This window comes from Dasypus novemcinctus, chromosome X, assembly GCF_030445035.2.
Source record: "Dasypus novemcinctus isolate mDasNov1 chromosome X, mDasNov1.1.hap2, whole genome shotgun sequence".
Taxonomy (NCBI): domain Eukaryota; kingdom Metazoa; phylum Chordata; class Mammalia; order Cingulata; family Dasypodidae; genus Dasypus; species Dasypus novemcinctus.
Genome location: NC_080704.1, coordinates 8,576,897 through 8,601,674, shown reverse-complemented (window position 1 = coordinate 8,601,674; position 24,778 = coordinate 8,576,897). Strand labels below are relative to the sequence as shown.

Genomic DNA, 24,778 nt, shown 5'->3' with positions numbered 1-24,778 from the left:
ATAAAAATAAATCTTTAAAAAAAAAAAATACCAGAAATGAGTTGACTTTTATAATGGGAATTTATTAAGGTAAAATCTTACAGTTCTGAGGCAGTGAAAATGTCTAAATCAAGGCATCATCAGAGATGTTGTCTCACGAAAAGTTGGCTGCTGGCAGATCCTGGACTCCTGCCACATGGCAAGGCAAAATGGCAGCCAGAGTCTGCCTTCTCCTCTGGGCTCCCTTTCTCCCCGAGTTCAGCCACGTACAAATCAGGCAAATAGCTAGTTTCTCCCTGGGCCTGTTGGGCTGCTCCAGGGATTGCAACCTCTGGCCTCTCTCTCAGCCTCTCGGGGTTTCTCTTTCTGCGGCTGTAGGTGGTCCTGGAGTCCTCTCTCACCTGGCAGGGTAAAAATGGCAGCTGTCTTTCTCTGTGTTCCATTTATATAAGATTCCAGTAAGAGGATTAGCACCCACCCTAAACAAAGGCCTTAACTGAAGTGATCTAATCAAAAGTGACCTAATCAAGAGATTCTTTGACTGAATCTAACCCAGAGTTGCCACTTGCAAGAGGTTCACGCTCTCAGGAATGGGTTAGCTTAAGGACATAATTTTCTGGGATCCTCAAAAGACTCAGACCAGGACAGCACCTTTCTCCTTATTCATTCAACTAGTAAATTCTCACAAAACCGTGATTAAAAACATGGAGAGAGTCCTTGTGTACAGCATAACATATATGCTCCAATTCATATTCAGATCATTAATATTTTCAACCAAACCCAAGATAACTGATAGTAGCCAACAAAATTTGCCTTTGATAACTATAAATGATAGAACAGTTAAATTGATAGATGCTGTCAAGGTTTGCCTTTGGTAAATATAAATAGTAGAACCCTAAGTTTGTGTACCATTTCACATTTTAGTAGGGCAATTCACCTCCTCTCTGATCTTTAAGTACAAAGAACTTGAACTATTTCTTTCCTACAGTTTCCAACACATAACACTTACTTCACTGCATGTAGATTCCATTGTTTAACCTGGCAGTAGCAAGTTGGAATTTTGTGGACTGTCACACCTTAGAGGAAGCAGAGCCAACATACTGTCCCTGGATCTTTTGTCAGAATAATGGAGGAATTTTTAAATGTGGTCAGTAAATCTGTGGCAGTGGGAAAGGAAAGAAAAAGCACTACTACTTAACCCTTACTGAGCACCTGTCGTAGGCCAGCTGTGCAGTGCTGCCCACTTCTTTGTGTACACCATTCTATTTCATATTCACAAGGTCATTTGTGTTACTTAAAGATCATATACCAGTAGAAACCCAGATTGCAAAGATGACCAGATTTATTTTGGTCCCAAAAAGGAAAAATACTGACTTTGCCCAAAGAACACTTCTTACATCAACTGCAAGATAGAAACTTTTGGACTAATGATGATTGTTCTTCTTTTATGCTCACAGGGAGCAAATGTTTCAGGTCCACCTAGACCATTGTTTTTGCATGTTTGTTGGTTTTTAAATTCTTTCCCATTAGTTCATTTAGTCAGTTATCAAGATGGTGAGGCACCATTTCTGTTAACTTGTTCCTCACACTTCAAGGCAGTTTGCACATAGATAATTATAACAGCACATCAACAGAGAGTACATTCTTCATGAGCCATCCCAGTTTTCAAATGTGAAAAAGTTTGGACTGAGTTGCATTGGTTATACCATAGTGTAAACTAAGTTGCTGTGGATTCCAAGTTAGCAAACATTAAACATTTCCAATATTTAATAAAATCTCAGCCTGTGAGGTAGGGGCCATTAGTTCTTGTAACTCTGCATTTTCTTTCAGTGCACATAATTATACATTTTATTGAAAGTGGAAACTTGGCAAATGCTATTTAATTGTTATAGATCTGCTAATGTACTTCTATGATTACTAACTTAGGTTTGAACCTAAATTTAGGACTTCAAAAACCAATAAAGTAGAACATATCTAGCATCTACATAAAAATTAATGTGAAATTGAGGAAGAGAGAAAAGACTTGAGAAGTAAGGATACTTTAAAAGTTTATATATATATGTATATATATATGTGTGTGTGTGTGTGTGTATAGTCTGATACTAATGTTTTGTATTAACCTACATTTGTTCAGCTTCAAAGAGGAAATGCTCTTAAATATGCAATTTTACCTGTGTTCATAGTTCATATAATATATTTATATTTTACATAATATCTTTAGTTCATAATAGGGCAGTCATATGGTATTTATCTTTCTGTGTCTGGCTTGCTTCACTCAACATCATGTCCTCCAGGTTCATCATTGTTGTCATATGTTTCCCAACTTCATTTCTTTTTACCACTGCATAATATTCCATCGTGTATATACTCCATGATTTGTTTATCCATTCATCAGTTGATGGACTCCTGGATTGTTTCCACCTTTTGGCTATCATGAATAGCGCTGCGATGAACATCAGTATGTAGATGTCTGTTCATGTGTCTGCTCTTAGTTCTTTTGGGTATATACCTAGCAGTGGTATTGGCAGGTCCTGTGGCAAGTCTATATTCACCTTCTTTAGGAACCGCCAAATCATCCTCCCCAGTGGCTATACCATTCTATATTCCCACCAACAGTGCATAAGCATTTTCTCTCCACATCCTCTCCAACATTTACAGTTTTCCGACTTTTTAATAGCCAGTCTATTAGGAGTGAAATGATATCTCATTGTAGTTTTGATTTGCATTTCCCTAATTGCTAGTGATGTTGAACATTTTTTTCATGTGTTGCTTCATCATTTGTGTTTCTTCTTTGGACCGTTGTCTTTTCAGGTCAATTGCCCATTTTTTAATCGGATACTTTGTCTTTTTATTGTTAAGTTGTATAATCTCCTTATATATCATGGATATTAAACCCTTCTTAGATATGTGATTGCCAATTATTTTCTCCCATCAAGGTGGCTGCCTTTTCAGCCTTTTGACAAAGTCCTTTGAGGTGCAAAAGTGTTGAATTTTGAGGCGGTCCCATTTATCTATTTTTCTTTTGTTACTTGTGCTTTGGGTATATGGTTTAAGAAACTAGTGCCTACCACAAGATCTTGACAATGTTTTCCTCCATTTCCTTCTAGGAGTTTTATGGTTGTCATTTTTATATTTAAATCCTTGATCCATTTTGAGTTAATTCTTGTATAAGGTGTGAGATAGGGGTCCTCTTTTTTTCTTGTGGATATGGCTATCCAATTCTCCCAGCACCATTTGCTGAAGTTACTATTCTAGTCCAGCTGGGTGGGCTAAACAGCCTTGTCAAAAATCACTCGACTGTAGATTGAGGGTCAATTTCTGAGTTCTCAATTCAGTTCATTGATAAATCTATCTGTCCTTATGCCTGCACCATGGTGTTTTGTTTTTTTTCTTCATAAACTTTTAAAAAAAGTTTTATTTTATTTATTTATTCCCCTCCCCTTTGCAGCTTGTTTTGCTGTCTGCTCTCTGTGTCCATTCGCTGTGTGTTCTTCTGTGTCTGCTTGTCTCCTTTTGTTGTGTCATCTTGCTGCACCAGCTCTCCACGGGGCATGTGCCATCAGCTCTCCATGGGGCGTGGGCCTTCAGCTCTCTGCAGGTCGTGGGCCAGCTTGCCTTCACAAGGAGGCCCTGTGACGCGAACCCAGGGCCTCCGATATGGTAGACGGGAACCCAATCGATTGAGCCACAGCCGCTTCCCACCACAGTGTTTTTACCACTGTAGCTAAGTAATATACTTTAAAGTCAAGAAGTGACTTGTTTTCTTTTTAAAGACATTTTTTACTATTCGAAGCCCCTTACCCTTGCAAATAAAATTGACTACTGGCTTTTTGATTTATGCAAGACTGTTGGGATTTTTATTGGGATTGCATTGAATCTGTAAATCATTCTGGATAGAATTGACATCTTAAAGATATTTCATCTTACAATCCATGAATAGGGAATGTCCTTCCATTTATTTAAGTCTTCTTTGGTTTCTTTTAGCAATGCTTTATAGTTTCCTGAATATAGGTCTTTCATAAACTTGTTTAAGTTTATTCCTAAATATTTGATTCTCTTAGTCAATATTATTTTTTTATTATATTATATGTAATTTTTTTCTAATTTCCTCCTCAGAATGCATATCAGTAGTGTATAGAAATGCTATTGATTTTTGTATATTAACCTTGTGTCCTGCCACTTTGCTGAACTTTTCTATTAGTCCTAGTAGCTTGGTTGTGGGTTTTTTCAGGATTTTCTAGATACAGAATCATATCATCAGTGAATAGTGCATGTTTTATTTCTTCCTTTCCTATTTGGGTACCTTTTATTTCTTTATCTGTCCTAATTTCTCTAGGTAGAACTTCTAGCACAGTATTAAATAGGAGTGGTGACAGTGGGCATCCTTGTCTTGTTCCTGATCTCAGCAGGAAAGCGTTCAGTCTCTCAATATTAAGTATAATGATGGCTGTTGGTTTTCCGTATATGTACTTTACCATATTGAGAAAGTTTCCTTCTATTCCTATCTTTTGGAGTGTTTTTATCAAGAAAGGGTGCTGTATTGTGTCAAGTGCCTTTTCTGCATCAATTGAGAAAACTGGTGTGGTTTATTACACTAATTGATTTTCTTGTGTTGAACCACCCTTGCATACCTGGGATAAAACCCATTTGATAGTAGTGTATAATTCTTTTAATGTGCCATTAGATTCTGTTTGCAAGTATTTTGTTGAGGATTTTGCATCTGTATCACTAGAGATATTGGTCTGTAATTTTCTTTTCTTGTAGTATCTTTATCTGGTTTTGATATTAGGGTGATGTTGGTTTCATTCAATGAATTTGTTAGCATTCTTTCCTCTTCAGGATTTTGGAAGAGCTTGAGCAAAATCAGCATGGGTTGTCTTTGAATGATTGGAAAAATTTACCTCTGAAGCCATCTAGTCCAGGGCTTTTTATCTTTGGGAAGTTTTTTTAATTTTTTTTTTAAATTTCTCTCCCCTTTCCCGCCCCCCGCCCCCCCCCCCTCAGTTTTGTAGTTTGTTTGTTCTCTGTGTCCTTCTGCTGCGTGTTCTTTGTACGCTTCTGTTGTTATCAGCGGCACGGGAATCTGTGTTTCTTTTTGTTGCATCATCTTGTTGTGTCAGCTCTCCGTGTGTGCGGCACCACTCCTGGGCAGGCTGAACTTCCTTTCACACTGGGCGGCTCTCCTTACAGGGTGCACTCCTTGTGTGTGGGGCTCCCCTACACGGGGGACACCCCTGCGTGGCACGGCACTCCCTGTGCACATCAGCACTGCACGTGGGCCAGCTCCACACAGGTCAAGGTGGCCCGGGATTTGAACCGCGGACCTCCCATGTGGTAGACGGATGCCCTAACCACTGGGCCAAGTCAGCTTCCCGGGAAGTTTTTGATGACTGTTTCAATCTCTTCACTTGTGATTGATTTATTTAGGTTTTCTCTTTCTTCTAGGATCAGTGTAGGTAGTTTATGTGTTTCTAAGAATTTGTCCATCTCACCTACATTTTCTGTTTTTTTGGCATATAGTTATTCCTAGTATCCTCTTATGATCTCTCTTATTTCTGCAAGGTCAGTGGTAATGCCACTCCTCTCATTTCTGCTTTTATTTATTTGTGTCTTCTTTTTTTCTTTGTTAGTCTATTTAAGGGTTTGTCATTTTTTATCTTCTTAAAGAACCAACTTTTGGTTTTGTTGATTTTCTCTCTTTTGTTGCTGTTATTCTCAATTTCATTTATTTCTGCTGTGATCTTTACTGTTTCTTTCCTTTGGCTTGATTTGGGATTACTTTGCTGTTCTTTTTTTAGTTCCTCCAGGTGTGAAGTTACAGCCCTAATTCTAGCTTTTCTTCTTTTTTTTAATGAGAACATTGAGGGCTATAAATTTCCCTGCCAGCACTGCCTTTGCAATGTCCCGTAGGTTTTGATATATTGCGTTCTCATTTTCATTCATCTCAAGATAATTGCTGAATTCTCTTGCAGTTTCTTCTTTGACCCACTGATTATTGAACAGTGTGTTGTTTAATCTCCATGTTTTTATGAATTTTCCTTTTTACCATCATTTCTAGCTTCATTCTGTTATGATCAGAGACAATGTTTTATATAATTTCAATTTTTTAAAATTTATTGAGACTTGTCTTGTGATCCAACATATGGTCTATCTTGGTGAAGGATCTGTGGGCACTTGAAAAGAATGTCTATCCTGCTCTTTTGGGGTACAATGCTTGATAGATGGCTGTTAGGTCTAGTTCATTTATCATATTATTCAAGCTCCCTGTTGCTTTATTTATCCTCTCTTCAGATGTTCTATCCAATACTGAGGGTGGCATATTCAAGTCTCCAACTATTATTATAGAGACATCTATTTTTCCCTTTAGCTTTGCAAGTTTGTGCCTCATGTATCTTGGGGCACTGAAGTTAGGTGCATAAATATTTAGTATAGTTATTTCTTCTTGGTCAGTTGCCCCTTTTATTAATATGTAATGACCTTCTTCATCCCTTATGACAGTTTTGCATTTAAAATCTCTTTGGTCCAATATTTATATCACTACTCCAGCTCTTTTTATTTTTAAGATTTTTCCCCCTTTCCCTCCTCCCGCCCTGCTGGTTTTGCTGTCTATGTTATCTTCTCTTCTCATTTTCTCTCCTCCAGGATTCACCAGGATTCAATCCTGGAGACCTCCAATGCAGAGAGAGGCTCCCTGGTTTCTGCTGCACATCACCTTGACTCTCCCCTTGTTTCTCTTTTTTGATGCATCATCATCTTGCTGCGTGGCTTACTTGCGTGGGCACTGGTTTACCACGTGGGCACACTTTCTCTTCTTTTTCACCAGGAGTCCCCAGGGACCAAACCCAGGTCCTGCCATATGGTAGGTGGAAGCTCTATCACTTGAGCCACATCAGCTTCCCAGCTTTTTTTTTTTTTTTACTATTTGCATGGAATAGCTTTTTCTGACCTTTCACTTTTAATCTGGCTGTGTCCTGATGTTTGAGGTGAGTCTCTTATAGAAAACATAGATGGCTCATTTTTTTTTAATCCATTCTGTCAATCTATATCTTTTTATTGGGGAATTCAAGCCATTAACAGTCAATGTTATTACTGAAAAGGCATTACTTCATCCATTTTGACTTTTACTTTCTGTTGTCATACCATATTATGGTCTATCTTTTTACTCTTTTATTTACCCTTTCTAATAATCTTCATTTCTACACTCTTCTCCAAGTCTCGCTCTCTCATTTTTTTCCCTTCAAGCTCCAGCACTCCCTTTAGTATCTCTTGTAATTCTGGTCTTCGGTAACATATTCTATCACTTTTTGTTTGTCTGCGGAAACTTTGAACTCTCCTTCAGTTTTGAAGGACTGCTTTGCTGGATACAGATTTCTTGGTTGGCAGTTTTTCTCTTTCAATACCTTAAATATATTGTTCCACTTTCTTCATTCTTTCATGGTTTCTGGTGAGAGGTCAGTACTTAATTTTATTGATGTTCCCTTGTGTATGATGCTTTGCTTTTCTCTTACTGCTTTCAAAATCTTTTTTTTTTTTTTCTCTCCAATATTTGTCATTCTAAATAGTAGGTGTCTATTTGGATATGTTCTGTTTGGGGTGTGTTGTTCTTCTTGGATATTAATATTTATGTCTTTCATAAGGGTAGGTAAGTTTTCAGTCATTATTTCCTCAAATATTCTTTCTGCCTCTTTTCCATTTTCTTCTCCTTCTGGGACACTTATAACGCATATGTTTTGAGTTTCGTGTTGTCATTCCATTCCCCGAGACCCCATTCCATTTTTTCCATTCTCTTCTCTTTTCTGTTCTTCTGTCTTTTCCAGTTCTGATGGTCTATCTTCGAAATTGCTAATTCTGTTTTTGAGCAATTCAAATCTCCTCTTATGTACCTCTAATATATTTTTAATGTCATCTGTTGTGTCTTTCATTCCCATAAGGTCTGTTACTTTTCTTTGCGACTTTCAAATTTGCTCTTTTTAAAAAAATTTCTCCCTCCTCCCCACCCCACCCCTTTGTCTGCTCTCTGTGTCCATTTATTGTGCATTCTTCTGTGTCTGTTGAGTTCTCATTAGGTGGCTCTGGGAACCCATCCTGGGACCTTCCAGAGTGGGAGAGAGGTGATCCTTCTCTTGCATCACTTCAACTCCCTGATTCATTGCTTGTCATATTGTCTCTTCTCTGTATCTCTCTTTGTTGCGTCATCTTGCTGCATCAGCTTTCTGTGTGGGTGGCACCATACTTGGGTGGGCTGCACTCCCACGCGGGGTGGCATGCCTTGCGTGGGGGGCACCCCTCTGCGGGACAGCACTCCTTGTGCACTGCAGCACTCCACATGGGCCAGCTCACCACATGGGCCAGGAGGCCCTGGGTACTGAACCCTGGACTTCCTATATGGTAGGTGGAAGCACTATCCATTGAGCCATATCCGCTTCACTCAAATTGCTCTTTATGCTCATCCAGTATCTTCTCAATATCCTTTATCTCTTTAGTCATAATTTCTTTCAATTCTTTAAATTGATTTAGGAGAGTTGTGATTATCATTGATTGTCTTAAACCCTGAATTTCTTCAGGATATTTGGTTTGTTCATTTGGCTGAGCTATCTCTTCCTGTTTCCTAGCATGGCTTGTGATTTTTTGCTGATGTCTAGGCATCTGAAATGTTGGAGAATTTGCTCTGATGGCCAGTTTCTTTCTTGCCTATTTTTTTTTTTACAGCTCTTCTTTGATATTTGTTTCAATGTATCCTAAGTCTTTAAAAATTGCCCAGCTTAAATTATCAAAATTGCACCAGCGACTCACTAATGGGGTGCAGATTTTCTCCCAGAAGTTAGAGAACAGAGGGACCAAATTGCAGTTTTTGTCCATGTGATTCCCAGACCAGCCAGCAGATGGCACTCATTGGCGCACCTTTCCAACAAAGTGTATCTCTTCGTCTTCCTTTGTTTTGGTCTGGCGGGAACCAAGATTCAAAGCAGACTTCACTGGCTGAATTCACTGAAGAAAAGCCCCCCGGCTCCCCTTACCTTTTTGATTGTTCCAGCTGACAGGAAGGCAGACATCTCCCTTTCCAGTCAACCACAGTGAGCCAGGGTTTTTACCCCTGCTTAATATGCTGGGGTGGGGGAGGGGAGCCCTTTCCAGGGGCTGGGAGGTTTAGTAAGTCACAGTTTGTTCTTTTTTTTTTTTTTTTTAAAGATTTATTTATTTATTTATTTCTCTCCCCTGCCCGCCCCGGTTGTCTGTTCTCTGTGTCTATTTGCTGTGTCTTCTTCTTTGTCCGCTTCTATTGTCAGTGGCACTGGAATCTGTGTTTCTTGCTCTCTGTGTTTGCGGCACCATTCCTGGGCAGGCTGCATTTTCTTTTGCGCTGGGCGGCTCTCCTTACGGGGCACACTCCTTGCGCGTGGGGCTCCCCTACGTGGGGGACACCCCTGCATGGCAGGGCACTCCTTGCTTGCATCAGCACTGTGCATGGGCCAGCTCCACATGGGTCAAGGAGGCCTGGGGTTTGAACCACGGACCTCCCATGTGGTAGACCAATGCCCTAACCACTGGGCCAAGTCTGCTTCCCCAGTTTGTTCTTTTGGGTTCTTTATCTCTCTATCCCTCACCCTCCTGGGAGTTGTGTAGTGCTGTCCTGGTCTGTTGACCCCCAAAGCAGGTCCCTCAGGCAGCTTTTGGCTCTTTCTCCATTGCTTTTGTGAGAGATCTGAGCCAATTGTCTGCCTAATCCAATGCCATCTTCCCACAATCCCCTAGTTTATATATATTTTTAAATGAACTTCTTGGAAGTTTGTGGTAATTCAATCTTGGAACCTGTGGGCTTTTTTCAATGTTTTAGCTGTAAAGATGTTAAATAGAGAAAGAAATTTATTTTATTTATGAAAAAAATAAAGACTGAATTGTAAGAAAACAAGGTATATGCAATATATGCAGTCCAAAGGGGCCCTTCACATTGTACTTAACTTGTTTTGCAAATAATTATAATTGTTCATTTGATTAACTGTGGAATGGACATGGAACCTGTGATTGTTGTTCATATAGATGGTGAGTGTTGGTTGCATGCAGTATAGAGCCATAATTCCTGGATCATCTTTGGGAAAGTAACATAAAATATTACTTCTATCTCAGAAAAGACAACAAATGCATTTATTTTCTGAAGTACTCCTGGGAAATTGTAGTCTACGAGTATAAGAATGTTGACCTTCCTTTCACATCTCTTAGAAATCAGACTTCCTAGGTCTTTAATGGAAGATTTTTCTTGAATTCTCTCTCATAGCCTCTCTTCCCCAAGAAGAACTATGAATGCTTGACCAGCTGTGAGTTTCTCAAGTACATCCTGTCGGTGAAGCAGGGTGATTGCCCAGCCCCCGAGAAAGCCAGTGGATTTGCTGCCGCCTGTGTGGAAAGTTGTGAAGTTGACAATGAGTGCTCTGGGGTGAAGAAGTGTTGTTCTAATGGCTGTGGACACACCTGCCAAGTGCCCAAAACTTTATACAAAGGTAATTTGTAAAGCCATGTGCTTGGAGAGAACTTCACCTTCACAAGAGCTTTTGTGCAGATGGGGAAGGGTTCAGTCACAGATGGGAAAGATTCAAGTAAATACAACAATTTACGGAAATATATCTTGTGCTGTCTATAGACATCTTAAAATACTAGTGGACCAGAGAGATCAGACACAATAAACTCAAATTGGGGAAGAGCAAATCAGATTGTTTATATTCTTCTAAAATATAAAATTTTTGAATGGCAACAGCAATTCAGGAGCTTTTTTGGTATTTTTCTTCAGTAAGAATAAATCAGTTAAGCACTACTGGTTGTATAGGAATGAATCTGCTTTAAATCCTTGGAAAAGAGAGTGGAGGAGGCACACTTGAAAAATGCATAATAAACGTACCTACATTACATTCTTCTGCTGGCATAATACAAGAACAAAAGTGTCATTGTATAGATTTTAAATATTTTGATTAGGATCTCGAGATCCTAGGCAGAGCAATTGCTCTTCCTCAAAACATGGGGATACAGTTTAACAAACAATTGAACAGATGTATTATTTTTAAATTTATTTTTAAAAGATACATTGATCACACAATCTGTTACTTTAAAATAAAAAGGAGGTTCACCTATGCCCCACTCCCCACACCCCCACTCCTCCCACATCAACAACTTCTTTCATTAGTGTGGTACCTTCATTGCATTTGATGAGTACATTTTGGAGCACTGCTACACAGCATGGATTATAGTTTACGTTGTAGTTTACACTCTTGCCCAGTCTGTTCAGTAGGTTATGGCAGGATATATAATGTCCAGCATCTGTCCCTGCAATATCATTCAGGACAACTCCAAGTCCCGAAAATGCCCCCACATCACATCTCTTCTCTTTCTCCCTGCCCTCAGCAACTACCATGGTCACTTTCTCCACATGAATAATTTAGTTTCTTCCATTGCTAGAGTCACAATAATTCTGTAGTAGAATACCAGTAAATCCACTCTAGTCCATTTTTTATTCCTCCATCCTGAGGACCTTGGTATGGCAATGCCCACTCCACCTCTCAATTGAGAGGGGGATTTGATTCCACATGGCTGGTGGATGGGACTCTCATGCCCACAGCTGTAGACCCTCTCAGTTCCTTGGTGTGGTGGTTGTCCATCCTTACCTTCTTGTCACCTGACCTGGATAAGTCCAACGAACTGGAGAGTAGGTGCTGCAGCACTGCTGAGACTCAAGACCCAGCTGGCACATGGATAGCCCAGAGATTCAAGTCTTTTGGGCGTACACCAACCCTAGTTACCTACCACAGGTTCAATAAAAGGGACAGAAGAGGCAACTGTGGAGAGGTCACATCTGAGCCCATCTCCATCACACTCAGGAGGATAAATTCCAAAATAGGACCCACTGACAAGGCACTGAACTCCAGAGCCTTCTGCCTTGACTGTAGGACCTGGGTGTTTCTGTAGTCCTCAGGAGCACCACTACTTGGTGTTGTATCTACTTTGACTATCTGTGAGATCCTGCTGAGACATGCATAAGTGTGACCCCTCTGATGACCTCCTGACTCATTTTGAAGTCTCTTAGCCATATAACCTCATTTGTCTTTACCATTTCCCCTTTTATTCGAAGTTTTTTTTCCAGTTGCATCACCAGCTGGTGCTTGGTAGTAATCTCTGAGCACCAGGAGGCTCATCCCTGGGAATCATGTCCCACCCTGTATTGTTTATATTCAAAAGCAGTTTCTAGCACATTTGAAACTCCTTGATGCTATTACTTGCCTTTTTCTGTTAATGTGACTGTGCTCTTTTGGACGAATCAATTCTGTTGTATTTTGTATACCCTTGGATATTATGGAAAATAATGTTTTACATTTTTGTCTAATTTTACAAGTAAAATGGAATCAGTCATTAGGAAGCTTAGAGTTCTTATTCACTGAAGGTAGAAAATGTAAGAGCTTACTCTCAGTGCTCTCTCTTCTCTCTCATGCACATGCACTCACACCAAGTGTATATTGCTTCTAATTACTAAGGTTATTTTTAATGTTAGTTTTATTGATTTCCCATCAATCTTGGCTTTGAATTGTGAACGAGGCAACTAGTTTCAGAAGTCCATCCTTACCTTCCTATCAAGTCAGCTCTCCTGAAATACAAATACCTTCCCAATTTGTCTATAGTTTGTTCCTGGAAATACTGTCATCTGTAATCTGTGTAATTCATCTGGTTTCCTTTCTTAACAAGGATTCTCGGAATCCTGGCATAAGGATTAGATGTCTCAAATTCAAAATAACTCCTGTTTCCACTTCTTCCCAAGCAATATTTCTTGAATGGATTTAACATTTTATTGTTGTCATGCCTTTTTTTAATAATCTTATGTCTAATCACATTTGCAAAATCTAAAGACACTTGATTTTTAAAAGGCTGTTATAAAGTCATTGATCTAAAAATCAATTTCATCTAATGACTAAGGTGGGATATTTTTCATTGAGGTTGCCAATTAATTTATGGAGTTGTATTGAAATTAAACAAAGTACACTTTATCAAAATGAAATTCTATTGGACAAATAGTGAAAAACTAAGTTCTTCATGTGCTTCTCATTCATTGATTATTTCCTTATTAATGCATAATCTCATAGCTAGTAGTTAGGAAATGCTGAAGAACATTTTTTGACATTTTCCCCACTTTAAGCTTATGAGTGGTCGGTTTCACCTATATCTGCTGGTACTGACAACGTGTCAGATCAATCCCATTCACTGAGTGCCCACCGCTGGCTGTTAAGTGGGCACTGGGATACAAAGTTCAACATGCCACCGACCCCACACCCTTCAGTAGTTTGTTACCGAGGTAGACATACAAAAAATACTCATTAAGTACACAATTTTCTTAAATTTTTATATAAATTGGTTATGTACCAACCAATCATGCCATTTTTTTCTTTTTCTTAATGGGTTAATTATAAAATCATATCAGCACATATATAGCTATTGTTTGGTCTAGTGCACTTGTGGAAGTGAAGTTGAGGGTACTGATTTTATAGCTTTAAAAGCTTTTTTTTTTATGTTGGAAAATTGCGTTTTTAAAAATGATGTGTATTTTGAAAAGGTGAGCAATAAAATAGTCTATTTTATTTGAGTCTTTGACTAGCGTGGTGCTGTAAGAACTGTCCTTTGCTCTAAGTTAACTTTATGGATGAGCATTCTAGTTTGAAATGGTGAAAAGAGAACAGCACCTTTCTTCTACTTTTAAATACGGAAAATTATTACTAACATAAAAATCTTGAAAATGTTTACATGAGTTTAGAATACCTGAAAGTGCTAGTTGTATTAAATGCAAACTTCCATGCAGTTGTGGAAAGTTTGTAAAGCTGACCTTGCACAGATAGAACCCAAACGACTACATATAGCATATTAGGACACTCATTTCCCCTCTGATCTCTTCCTCTGGTGTGAGTTTGTTTTACAGCTTAGACATATCACAGCCAGAACATGACATGCTTTTTTATTTTACTGCCCAAATCCCACTGCCTCTCCTGTCTCCCAGCTGTGGCAAATGGTTTGACTTTGAAGGAGAAAAGTTGAAATGTTTTCAGACTAATTTGCAGCTTTCCATTATGTATATTTTCCCTTTGCCATGGACAAACCAAGAAATGAACATGTATCAATTTGTTACTTTTCCAAAAGACCTGTTAATGGACTTAGTTTTTGCATGAATGTCTTAATATATGAAGTATTTAAACTTCAGTCCTTTATAGGTGGACTAGTACAACTTCCCATTTTAGCATCTTAGTGTTATACAAATGCAAAATGATTATCTTTATGAGAGTTATTAAGTGATGTCTCATTATTGAATCATTGGAAAATTACATCTCTCTGCATTTGTATCCCTGTTAGGCTCATGACAGATTTGTATCCCTGTTAGGCTCATCACAGCTAACCACGTGATGTGAATGCAACTGCTGATTGCTTATTGGCATTGATTGTTCTAGCAGTCTATTTGGAACATCTTATTAAGCTTGGAGGTGCCGTTCCTTTGATTCACTACAATGCTAATTATGCCTTAACAGAAAAAGTCTGCAACTCTTTTGGCACTTGTTGTGGTGCCATGCAATTGCATTTTTGACCCACAAGGTAGTTTAGATTTCAGGAGACTAATTTGTTCAGAAAGAATTCTAACTTTTTCCATAATAAAAAATGCGTAGGAGAGAGATGCAGTCTGCACAGCTGGCTGTGCCATTGGGACACTGGTTGAGCTGGCAAGGGCCGTGAGGACGGGCGGTGAGGACCCGAGGTGGGGGGGGGGCTGCCCCCATCTGTGCACAATTACAGCCTGAGCGCCTGAGTCGCTTCCAATCAAGGGAAGCCAGCTGACCATGATGCAAAGCAGATGGGACATTTCTGAACATGCAGATTGCACGATTATTGTACATCATAAGGAAAGAGAGTTTTCAATGAAGAAACTTGAACTGGCATTGCCCTGATGCTCATGTTTGATGAAGGCTCTTGGTAGTCGAATGATGTTCAGGATTAAGGCCTTTTAGCAAGGGAATTCGATTGCTGGATTTGCTTCTGATGAGCTCTAGCTCAGCCACTAGAGTATACACCATAGCTCTACCTACTGCTTATGCTGGGGACTTGAACTTTTCCTATGTGTGTAGAGGATGAGCTAAGGAGAGAGGTGAGGCTCGGAGAGTGTCCGCTATGAATTTAAGGAACTAACTGGTCATCTTCTCTTTATTATGCCCAAGAGACAAACTTTTTCTCAGAGGCCACCCTCTTTTCCCATATCTGCACACCTGCTCAGTAGAACTTTTAGTCTACCCACTCACCACCTGCCAGCCTTGAAGACAAGAAAGATACAAAACAATCATTTGCTTAGGATTGGTTTTTCATCATTCTGAACTCATTTTGGTGACATTTTTATTGGCAAAAAGGGAAAAGAAAGCTATTCCTGGATTAAAACTGATCAGTCATAACTTAGGGAATTCTATCGTATCAGAAATTGGCCTTTTTACCCACCCCCACTGGTAAGATTATACTCTAAATATAATAAATGTGTCCTATCTTGTAAAAATTGTATGTTTCATTCATAATTTACCAACTGACTTTATAAAAAGTATGAGTAAATGGATATTTGCGTAGTGTAAATTCTAGAAAAAAAGAATATCTGTCTGATTAAGGTGCCGTGAAAGAATATATCCATTGAGAATGTAGCATAGAACCTGTGGCAAGTCTTTTACCTCCCAGGTAATCCCAGAGACAAGTTGACCTTCATCACAGCAGTTGGTGGAAAAGTCCCAGTATCTTCATATTTCCCCAAAAGTGTCTGAGTGAAGAATAAGAAAGTGGGTTAGGCTATTTTCCTAGCAAACGTTTGTTGAACATTTGCTAATGCAGAACACTCTGCGCTGGGACAGCGTGAGGTGTGGGAGTGAATGAGATGTGTTTCTTGACCTCTGGGGGCTGCCGCTTAATGGGGAAGACAGAGCTCCTTACAGAGCTTGTTGCAGTACGAAGCAGTTAAATACATGTCTTGGGAGTTACAGGCTAAACATTAACAAGGGGCAGAAGAATGGAGCCTTTATGTCTAATTGGGAGGGAAAGTATCAGAGAAGGGTGACATTTGGTCTGAGCCTGGAAATATTCAAATGTCTATTATCAGAAAGTAGAAGGAAAGACGTTTCAAGGTAAGAAAACAGACAAATGAACATCAACAGGCCAAAGTAGTAGAAAGTATATGATAGCGTTTCTAGGAAAGCTAGATAGGTAGGGTGACAAAATACATGATATATCAGGAGATGAAGGGAAAGGCAACTGGGAGCCGACCATAAAGACAGGTGCCTTGAGTTAAGTACAGAGTTTGTCTTCACTCCCGAAAAGGAGAAGCAGTTGACAAGTGTGAGAAGGTGAAGGAGAGAACCTCATCTCTACTTTACTGAAATAATCACAAAACACCATGAAGAGAGAACTAGGGAAAAGATAACATGGGTTGGAAGGTTACTGTAAAAGTTCAGACAAACGATTTTGGGCCTAAAGTAGAGTGGTTGCCATGGAGACACTATGATTTGGGCTTTCCTGAAAATATAACTATGTAATGAAACAACTAGATGTCAGTAGGGTGCAAGAACACATTGAAAAGGCTCTAAAGTCCTTTAGATATCTAAAAAGAAATGAGCTACTTAGGTACATATCCCAGGAACAGAGGCATATTTTGGGGTCAGGAATTGGAGGTAGAATTTATGTAGAGAAATTCAGCAGGCAGGTGGAAAGGGCTGTCTGCAGCCCAGAGAGGGTTTGGGAATAGAATTGGGAATCAGTCACTTAGCAGAATATTCTAGTCAGGAAAGTAAATGCAGCCAGCTGGACAGGTTACAACACAAGCCCGAAAGACATTGTTGGGGTGCATGCCAGGAGAAACCTAAACCCAAGAAACTCAGGGCAAAGATACAAATGTCTACCAGATTTTCAGAGCTATCAAAGCCACCTCTTTTCTCTACCTTTGTGTATAGCTTCTCCTCATCTAAATTATAGAGAATTATAAAGATTTAGGAGAGAAACTTGAGGTCAGACGAAACTCCATGTACCTTACTTACTCTTCCCAGACTCATTTACTCCATGTTCAAAATCTAGATAATTAACCCTTTACCCACTTCACAAAGTCACAGTAAGAATCAGGTGAAACAAACTTAGGGTAAACTAAAGGGCATAATGCAACTATAACCCAATAGCAAATCAAAATGGAAGATACAGTGTGAATTAAAATGGTAAAACCATACTCTAGAAAACCTTTAAAAATCAGTCATCTTTGGAACTCATATGTTCTTTTAAATTATCAGGTCCCACCCCCTAAATGTTTGATGACTTGAAATTTTCCAAGCACATGACTTAACATGAAATATATTCAAAACAAGAGTTGAAATCCATCCATGTCGCTTTCATGCCTCAAATCTTACATTTTGTCATTTGCATATTTTCAGTCTCCTCTCTAAATGTAAGACATGGAAAAAGAAATGGAGCATTCTGAAGTAACTTTTCAAATGAGCTTTCAGTTCTTTAGGTAGTTGCTCATTTTCAAGAGAAAATAGTATCGGTGACCACTGGTGTTCTTGGCACTGATGGTATTGAACGTCGTGGTGCCACAGGTTCGACCTAATTCTGTTCATTTAGCTATCCTACTAGCATGATAAATTTGAGAATTCCATTTCTGTAATGGCTACATCTTGAACTGCAGTTCTTACATCTTTCAGTTGCTAGACAACTTGCATACACTGAAGGGAGAACAAGGAATCAGGATGATTAACTGCCCGAAAATGAGACACCTGTGAGGGAATTTTGAAGCCATGCACTCATTCATGCCAAACCAAACATTAGAAAATCATTTTCCAGTTTTAAACCATAAGTCTACAGGGAACAATCCCAGCAATCAATTGGAGAATCCAAAAGACTCATGCCTTGGGAATCACTCTTGTAAAATTAGACCATATGAGAAGATGTAGTGTTGCAATTTTTCCCTTAAAATGCAAACACCCTGGCATAGAAAGGATGGCAAACTGTTCAGATGACCTTAGAATATATCAGTAGAAATAGAGCATGTAAAATGGGAAAAATGGCTTGAAATTCTTTTTGAGTATCTGTTTGTGTGGATTTCATGCTACGCTCAAGGGATGTGAGTTGGTAACATATATTCTGAATAATGCAGATAAAACAGTTGCTCTTTGCAATTAGTAGAGAGAAAAAAAGCTTGTTCAAATGAGGAACCAACTTAAAAATGGAGGTAGGGAGGCAGATGTGGCTCAAACGATTGGGCTCTTGCCTAACATATGGGAGGTCCCAGGTTCGTTCCCTGGGGCCTCCTGATGAAGGAGAACTGGCCTGCGTGGAGACCTAGCACAACAAAAGAGACAAAGAAGGGAGACAGTGAGAGACACAACAAACCAGGGAGCTGAGGTGGCTGAAGCAATTGACTGCCTCTCTCCCACATTAGAGGTCCCAGGATCACTTCCCAGTGCCTCCTAAAGAGAAGATGAGAAGAGAAGATAAGCAGACACAGAGAGCACACAGTGAGTGCAAAAACAACAAGGCAGGGAGAATAAATTTTTTAAAAAATGGAGGTGAGCCAATATAACTCAATGGCTGAACACCTGCTTCCCATGTACAAGGTCCTGGGTTCAATCTCCAGTATCTCTTTGAAAAAAGAAAATTAAAAAAGCTTAAAGGAAAGGGGCTAATTCTCTTTTGAAATGTGATGGGCTAAAGTTAGAAGATGAAGCCCGATTATGGAAAGACCACATTTCATGAAAGGAAATCGAGTATCAGTTGTCAGCAGATTGGATTTGTTGCCCCTCAACTTTCCCTCGGTTGGAGTCACGCACGTTGTGTGAATTGGCATGGTTCTGTTTCAGGTGTTCCTCTGAAGCCCAGGAAAGAGTTACGATTTACAGAGCTGCAGTCAGGACAGCTGGAGATTAAGTGGTCCTCGAAATTCAATATCTCCATTGAGCCTGTCATCTACGTGGTGCAAAGAAGATGGAATTACGGGATCCATCCCAGCGAAGACGACGCCACACACTGGCAGACGGTGGCTCAGGTCGGTGCTTCCCTGGCTTTTCTTCTCCTTTGAGGCAATGTCTATCACTCCTGCAAAATTACATTACACCTCAGTCAAAATAGTCTCACTACAGGAATAACTTAATCAAATGTGGAAATAATAGCGTGCTGTGTCAATGGAGAGAAGAGGAGCTCCCTAGATATCATTCAGGATACCTAGAAACTTCACTCTTGGTTTTATTGGCTCAAAGTATGTGTGCAAGGGAGATAATTTCTAATCTTTCTCTTCACCTTTATTTTCTCCAAGAGTTACATTTCCGTCTGATAAATTCAAAACTGACTGGGGTAAGGGAAATGTGACGCTGCCAGGGCTAGTTAATTTGATATTGGATATCCTGAATGGCTTTTTTCCTCTTTCTTTTACATTTAAACCTTTATTATACCTAAGGTCCATGGTAGCCCCGTGTAAGATTCCTATCTCAAAACTACTTAGTGGGAAGCAGCCAACAGCTCATAAATCTTCACTTAAGTGCTTTCTTCTTCATCTTAGACAACTTAAAAACTGATACACCACCTGGATGGCAACCCTCCCAGAGTTTATCTCAGCAGTGCTTCCTCTTCTGTCTTGTAGATGAGGAGAGCAAACTATTTTCTTTCTTCTTAAGAGCTGCTAAGAAAACACATGGCTTAAAGAAAAGAATAAATTCTCAATGTGGAACTGCGCCTTGCTTTTCTACAACTAAAACGTCTCTTCCTTGTTCATGTCTGTAAGGAAAAACTCTCAACTTAAGTTGATCAGATCATTTTTTCCCCAAATAATAGATGCCTTTTTTTTCCTTCTGGTAAAAGTAGAATGCATTTCAATGTCCAAGCATTTGGAACAGGAATTTGCGTTTTTCCCCAGTAGGAATATCTCAAAGCGGAAAAACACTAAAATAATTTAAAGACCCCAAAATAAATAAGTGTCAAGTTTGATGTAAAAGAAATGTCTTAATTAGGAAAAAAAACTTGTCAATAAATTTAGTGTCCTGAAAATATAATTCTATACCTATTTTTTTAAAAAAGAATTTGTATTTATAAAACATAAAGCTGCATGGAACATGTAAAATTCAATTCGATTTGCTTGGTATCCTCCCTTAAGCAATGGTACAGTTTCATTTGTAATTTTTCAAAATTATTTTAAAGTTAGTGAAACTAATTGACAAGGTCATTTCCCCCCCTTTTTTTAAGTGGAAAGAAGGGTCTTGAAGAAGATGATGATGGTGGTGGTAATTTTCCCTTGTTAAAGTCAAAAATAATACTTCCTTTCTTAGTCTAAATGTTGGGGATATCATGCAGACTTTAGTTTTTTTAAATTCATAAATAAAGCGCCAAAAGACAAAGTCAGCGAAAGCATTGTCTCAAACTCTGCCCTCTCTGGTAGAAAACAACATTTAAGAGTTCATGTTCTTCCTTTGATCTTGCAATTGACTAACTTATTTTAGATGTTGAAATACATGTGATGACTCTTCTCAATAGTTATGATAAAGTGGGATTTGGGAGGGCTTGAATTCTATTCTCCTTTGTTGTTTGTATCCACTGAGAGCCAAGTTTACTTCAAGCCTGAGGAACAAATGAAGGCATGGGTGGCTGGTATTTAATCTTTTGAATTCTGGGAAAGATTTTCAGAACTATGAATGAAAACAAAATATAGAACGTTGCTGAAGGTGGGTATATCTCCCCTTAGGTTGATAAAGTAGAGAATGATCAATAACATTATCTGACATCTTGAGACTATAGCAACAGAGACAACAGATGCCATTGAATTTCCCCAGTGTCCAGTTTTCCTCCTTGGATAGACTTTTCCCAAGGATTTCTTTTTTTTTTTTTTTTTTTTAAGATTTATTTATTTCTCTTCCCTTCCTCGCCCCCAACCCCACCCCGGTTGTCTGTTCTCTGTGTCTATTTACTATGTCTTCTTTGTCCGCTTCTGTTGTTGTCAGCAGCATGGGAATCTGTGTTTTTCTTTTTGTTGCGTCATCTTGTTGTGTTAGCTCTCCATGTGTGCAGCGCCATTCCTGGGCAGGCTGCACTTTCTTTCGTGCTGGGCGGCAATCCTTACAGGGCGCACTCCTTGCGTGTGGGGCTCCCCTATGCGGGGGACACCCCTGCGTGGCACAGCACTCCTTGCATGCATCAGCACAGCTCATGGGCCGGCTCCACACGGTCAAGGAGGCCCGGGGTTTGAACCGCGGACCTCCCATGTGGTAGACGGACGCCCTAACCACTGGGCTAAGTCTGCCGCCCCTGAGGAATTCTTAAACACATCTCTCCCCCAGGCCCAGAAATGGGTCCTGGACGATATGGCATGCTTTATTCAAATGTAAATAAATGCGCTGGGTAGGAATTTACTCCCCAGAAATGATGAGCATCCTTCAAGTGTGTGGTTCTCATACCGTCTTCCACAATTATATTTATCATGAAAGTTTAAGATGTATTTTCTTTCTATAATCTAACAAGCCTTTAATTTTCTTGTCTATAATGTAATGGCCAGCTTACTTTTTATTTACATATATTCTCTATTGATCAGGTACCTTGAATGCTATATATGTCACCAGATTTAAAAATAGTTCAAGCACTTGTCCTAAGACTATGACTTCCAGAGATCTTTAACTCTGGGTGAAATATCTAAAAATAAAACCGATTGAAAATGTCCCTGCAAGTTTCACCTTCCTAGAACTTCCTTGACCCCGGCATGTTTTCTCGTAATGGGGCGTGCTTAGCTGCGGTCATCCAGAGGGGCAGAGGGGAGTCCAGGCTGAGTCGCTTTGGCTGATGAGTTAGCGTACGTGTCAGAATTAAAGACTCCCTGTGATGTTTCCCCTCAGACCACCGATGAGCGGCTTCAGCTTACTGACGTCAGACCCAGCAGGTGGTACCAGTTCCGAGTGGCTGCTGTCAACGTGCATGGGACGCGAGGCTTCACAGCCCCCAGCAAACACTTCCGCTCCTCCAGAGGTCAGTCCCTCCCTTTTCCAGCCCAGCCCTCGCCTTCTGCCTGGGCATGGTGGAAGGCCCAGTCATCTCTCCATGTCCTTATTTCTCGTTGGCCAACACGTGGCCATGCTGTTCCCAGGGAATGGGCCCAGATGTGTTGGAACTCACTGTGTGAATTTACGAAGGACGTCATGAGGTTTCTATCCCAGAAATTGCAAAGGATCGGGTTTCCTCAACCTTGAAGGGGAGATTTTCCAATATCAACTTCTGTTAGGTCTTTCCGTCAAGATACTCTGCGTCCACCACAGTTCAACTAATTTTCGGAAAGAAGAGTTTAATTTTCCATACTTTATAGATGACGAAGCTCTTGAAATGATCACTACATTCAATGTGACGTGACCTCTTACTTTTGTTTCATAGCTTCCAGAATTTAAAGCCTTCTGAGTTACTTTATCATTGCTCTAAGTGTGTTCAGTCCCTGCTCCATTGTTATTTCAAAACCTCTGTGGAATCAGCTGAATTCTCTATCACATTAGTGGTTAGCTTAGTCTCTGGCAGTGGAAGCACGTAGTTTGACCAAATATTAACAATATCTTCATATTTATTTCTCCAAAAGGGTCTCTGTGGCTGTGGACTTTGGAAATTAATTTTACGTCTGGTTGGCTAATCATCAAGATCCAGTTTCACAAATACACATTAGTCAGGTCATTCACTGTTTAATCAAAAAGTTATCTTCTTTCATGGAAGTTAATTTAAATTGATTTAAAGCAAAATACAGTGTGGTATTAACAAATAATGTAAAACGTGTGTCATTATTCATGTGTCTTTCATTATGGGAAGGTTGTAACTGACTACTCTAAATTTCAATTTCTGTTCCATGACTGGAACAATTTATATTCCATGTCTGAGATAGTCTATCCCTTTCTCATGATACAATATTGCTACCATGCGGCCTACATAATCATATGGTTCAAGTATTAAAAAATGCAATCAAATAATCTGGTGTTTGGATATTTTTATGGTATGTGTTGTGAATATTTAACTCAGTCTTTCAAAAAGTAATTTTGAAAAAGAAAAAAGTGTCCTTTTTTCCAGGGTATGCAAATATGCTATCTAAGCAAGCTTTAAAGTAAAATTATAAATAAAGCCATCTAGCCTGGTTTTAAGACTGTCCACCTGGTCAGATAATTTTTCGGGAGCCAAGTGAAATACATAGTTGATAGTGGGTTAGGAGGTGAGGACCAGTAACAGGCTGGAGAACTATCCACCTTGAGTTTCATGGTTCAAATGCAGTCCAGATGCATGGTCATCAAAACGCATAGCCATATGTCCAGTTGTCCGCACGCTCTGGGCTGGTGGTCTCAGGACAGGTCCACAAATTCACGTGTCAGTCAGAAACGGTTCCTGGCCCTTGGAGACAGATGTTGAATGCCTGTAAGAGCAGTAGCGGCTTCCTGCACAGTGGAGGTGGGAAGGCGGCTTTGCCCCCGTGAGTCTTTGCAGGAGCCGTGCTGTCACCAGAGTCTCAGGATCTGTGCAGAGGTGCTTGTAAGTCCCAAGGGCTGGCCAGGTGGATGCTGTCTGCCTAGGTGGCAGTGCTTGTGGAGAAGGAGCAAGGCTGTGCTCTCCCAACCCTCCCCAAGTATATCTGAGTACCTTATAGTCCAGAATTCAAGCTGCTTCCCCAAGGCATTTGTTCCTTCTTTTATTCAACAAATATTTGGTGGGCACCTACACTGGCTCAGGTACTTTTCTAGGCCCTGGGCAGAAGTTAACCAAAGAAAATAGCACCTGCTCTTGTGGAACACACACACACATGCATGCATTGGGGGTGGGACGAAGCTGTCAGTAAACAATTTAATGAGTAAAATAGCGTAAGTAGGAAAGATAGTGATAACTTTCAAAGAGAAACAAAGAATGGTAGACTGTAGATGTGGGCTGTTTACGATTCTAGGGAGGGTGGCCAAAGAAAGTTTTGCTGAGAAAGATGATTGTACTAAGGAGGCGAAGGTGCCAGCTTGCTACCATCTTAGGGGAAGAGCAGGAAACGGTAGGTGCAAAGGTCCTGAGGCAAGAGTGAGTCTGCTGGGAAGTGAAAGATACCCGAGAGGGAGAAAGGATATTGTTTGTTGGTTCTGTGCAGCCGTAAAGAACATGACCTTTAATCTTGAGCTATGCAGTGAAGGGCACAGGGAGATGCCGCGGAAGGAACAGACATGATGTGACTTAGGTTTTAGCAGGATCATGAAGACTGCTGTGCTGAAAATAGACTTCGGGAGAGAAGTCAGCAGAAGGGATGCCAGTTAGGGGGCTGATTCTTGGAGAAAGACTGCAATAAATTGGATAAGCCAAAAGTGACCTGGAAAAGGTTAAATCTTGGGATTTCCTGATGGGTTGTAGGCATTGACCAGAGGCATAGTTGACTCCAGCATTCTTTCGCCATGAGCTATGGAAGGAGCTGCCAGCAACCTAATGGGAGATGCTAGAAGAAAGAGAATGTTTCGGGGGAATCTCTGCTATTTCTTTGAGAATACCCGAGAAAGGAAGTAATTGCTTTCGTGTCCTTCAGATTGCTCTTTTTAGGCCCGTTTCTGCCAGCAGGCGTTCTTAAGGGGCAGTGACCTAACCTCAAGGTCCTTCAGATAGGGCTGAACTTGAGAAACATGGATAATAAAAGGAGAAGCAAGAGACACCAAACTAAACTTTATTTCTACCTTTAAATTTTCCCTGTTAACATGAAGACTCTTCTTGGGGTGATGGAAACCTTTTCAAACTGGGTAAATTAAATTTAAATTTT

At 39.9% G+C, this 24,778-nt stretch overlaps 1 protein-coding gene across 1 annotated transcript in view; it reads left to right on the top strand.

The window, feature by feature from the left end:
* Positions 1-24,778, top strand: part of ANOS1 (anosmin 1) — a 177,140-nt gene that overhangs the window by 108,356 nt on the left and 44,006 nt on the right. The window contains exons 4-6 of the mRNA XM_071212938.1: positions 10,253-10,475; positions 18,861-19,045; positions 21,873-22,002. Coding sequence (XP_071069039.1) covers positions 10,253-10,475; positions 18,861-19,045; positions 21,873-22,002 — 538 coding nt within the window. The remainder of the gene's footprint in view (positions 1-10,252; positions 10,476-18,860; positions 19,046-21,872; positions 22,003-24,778) is intronic.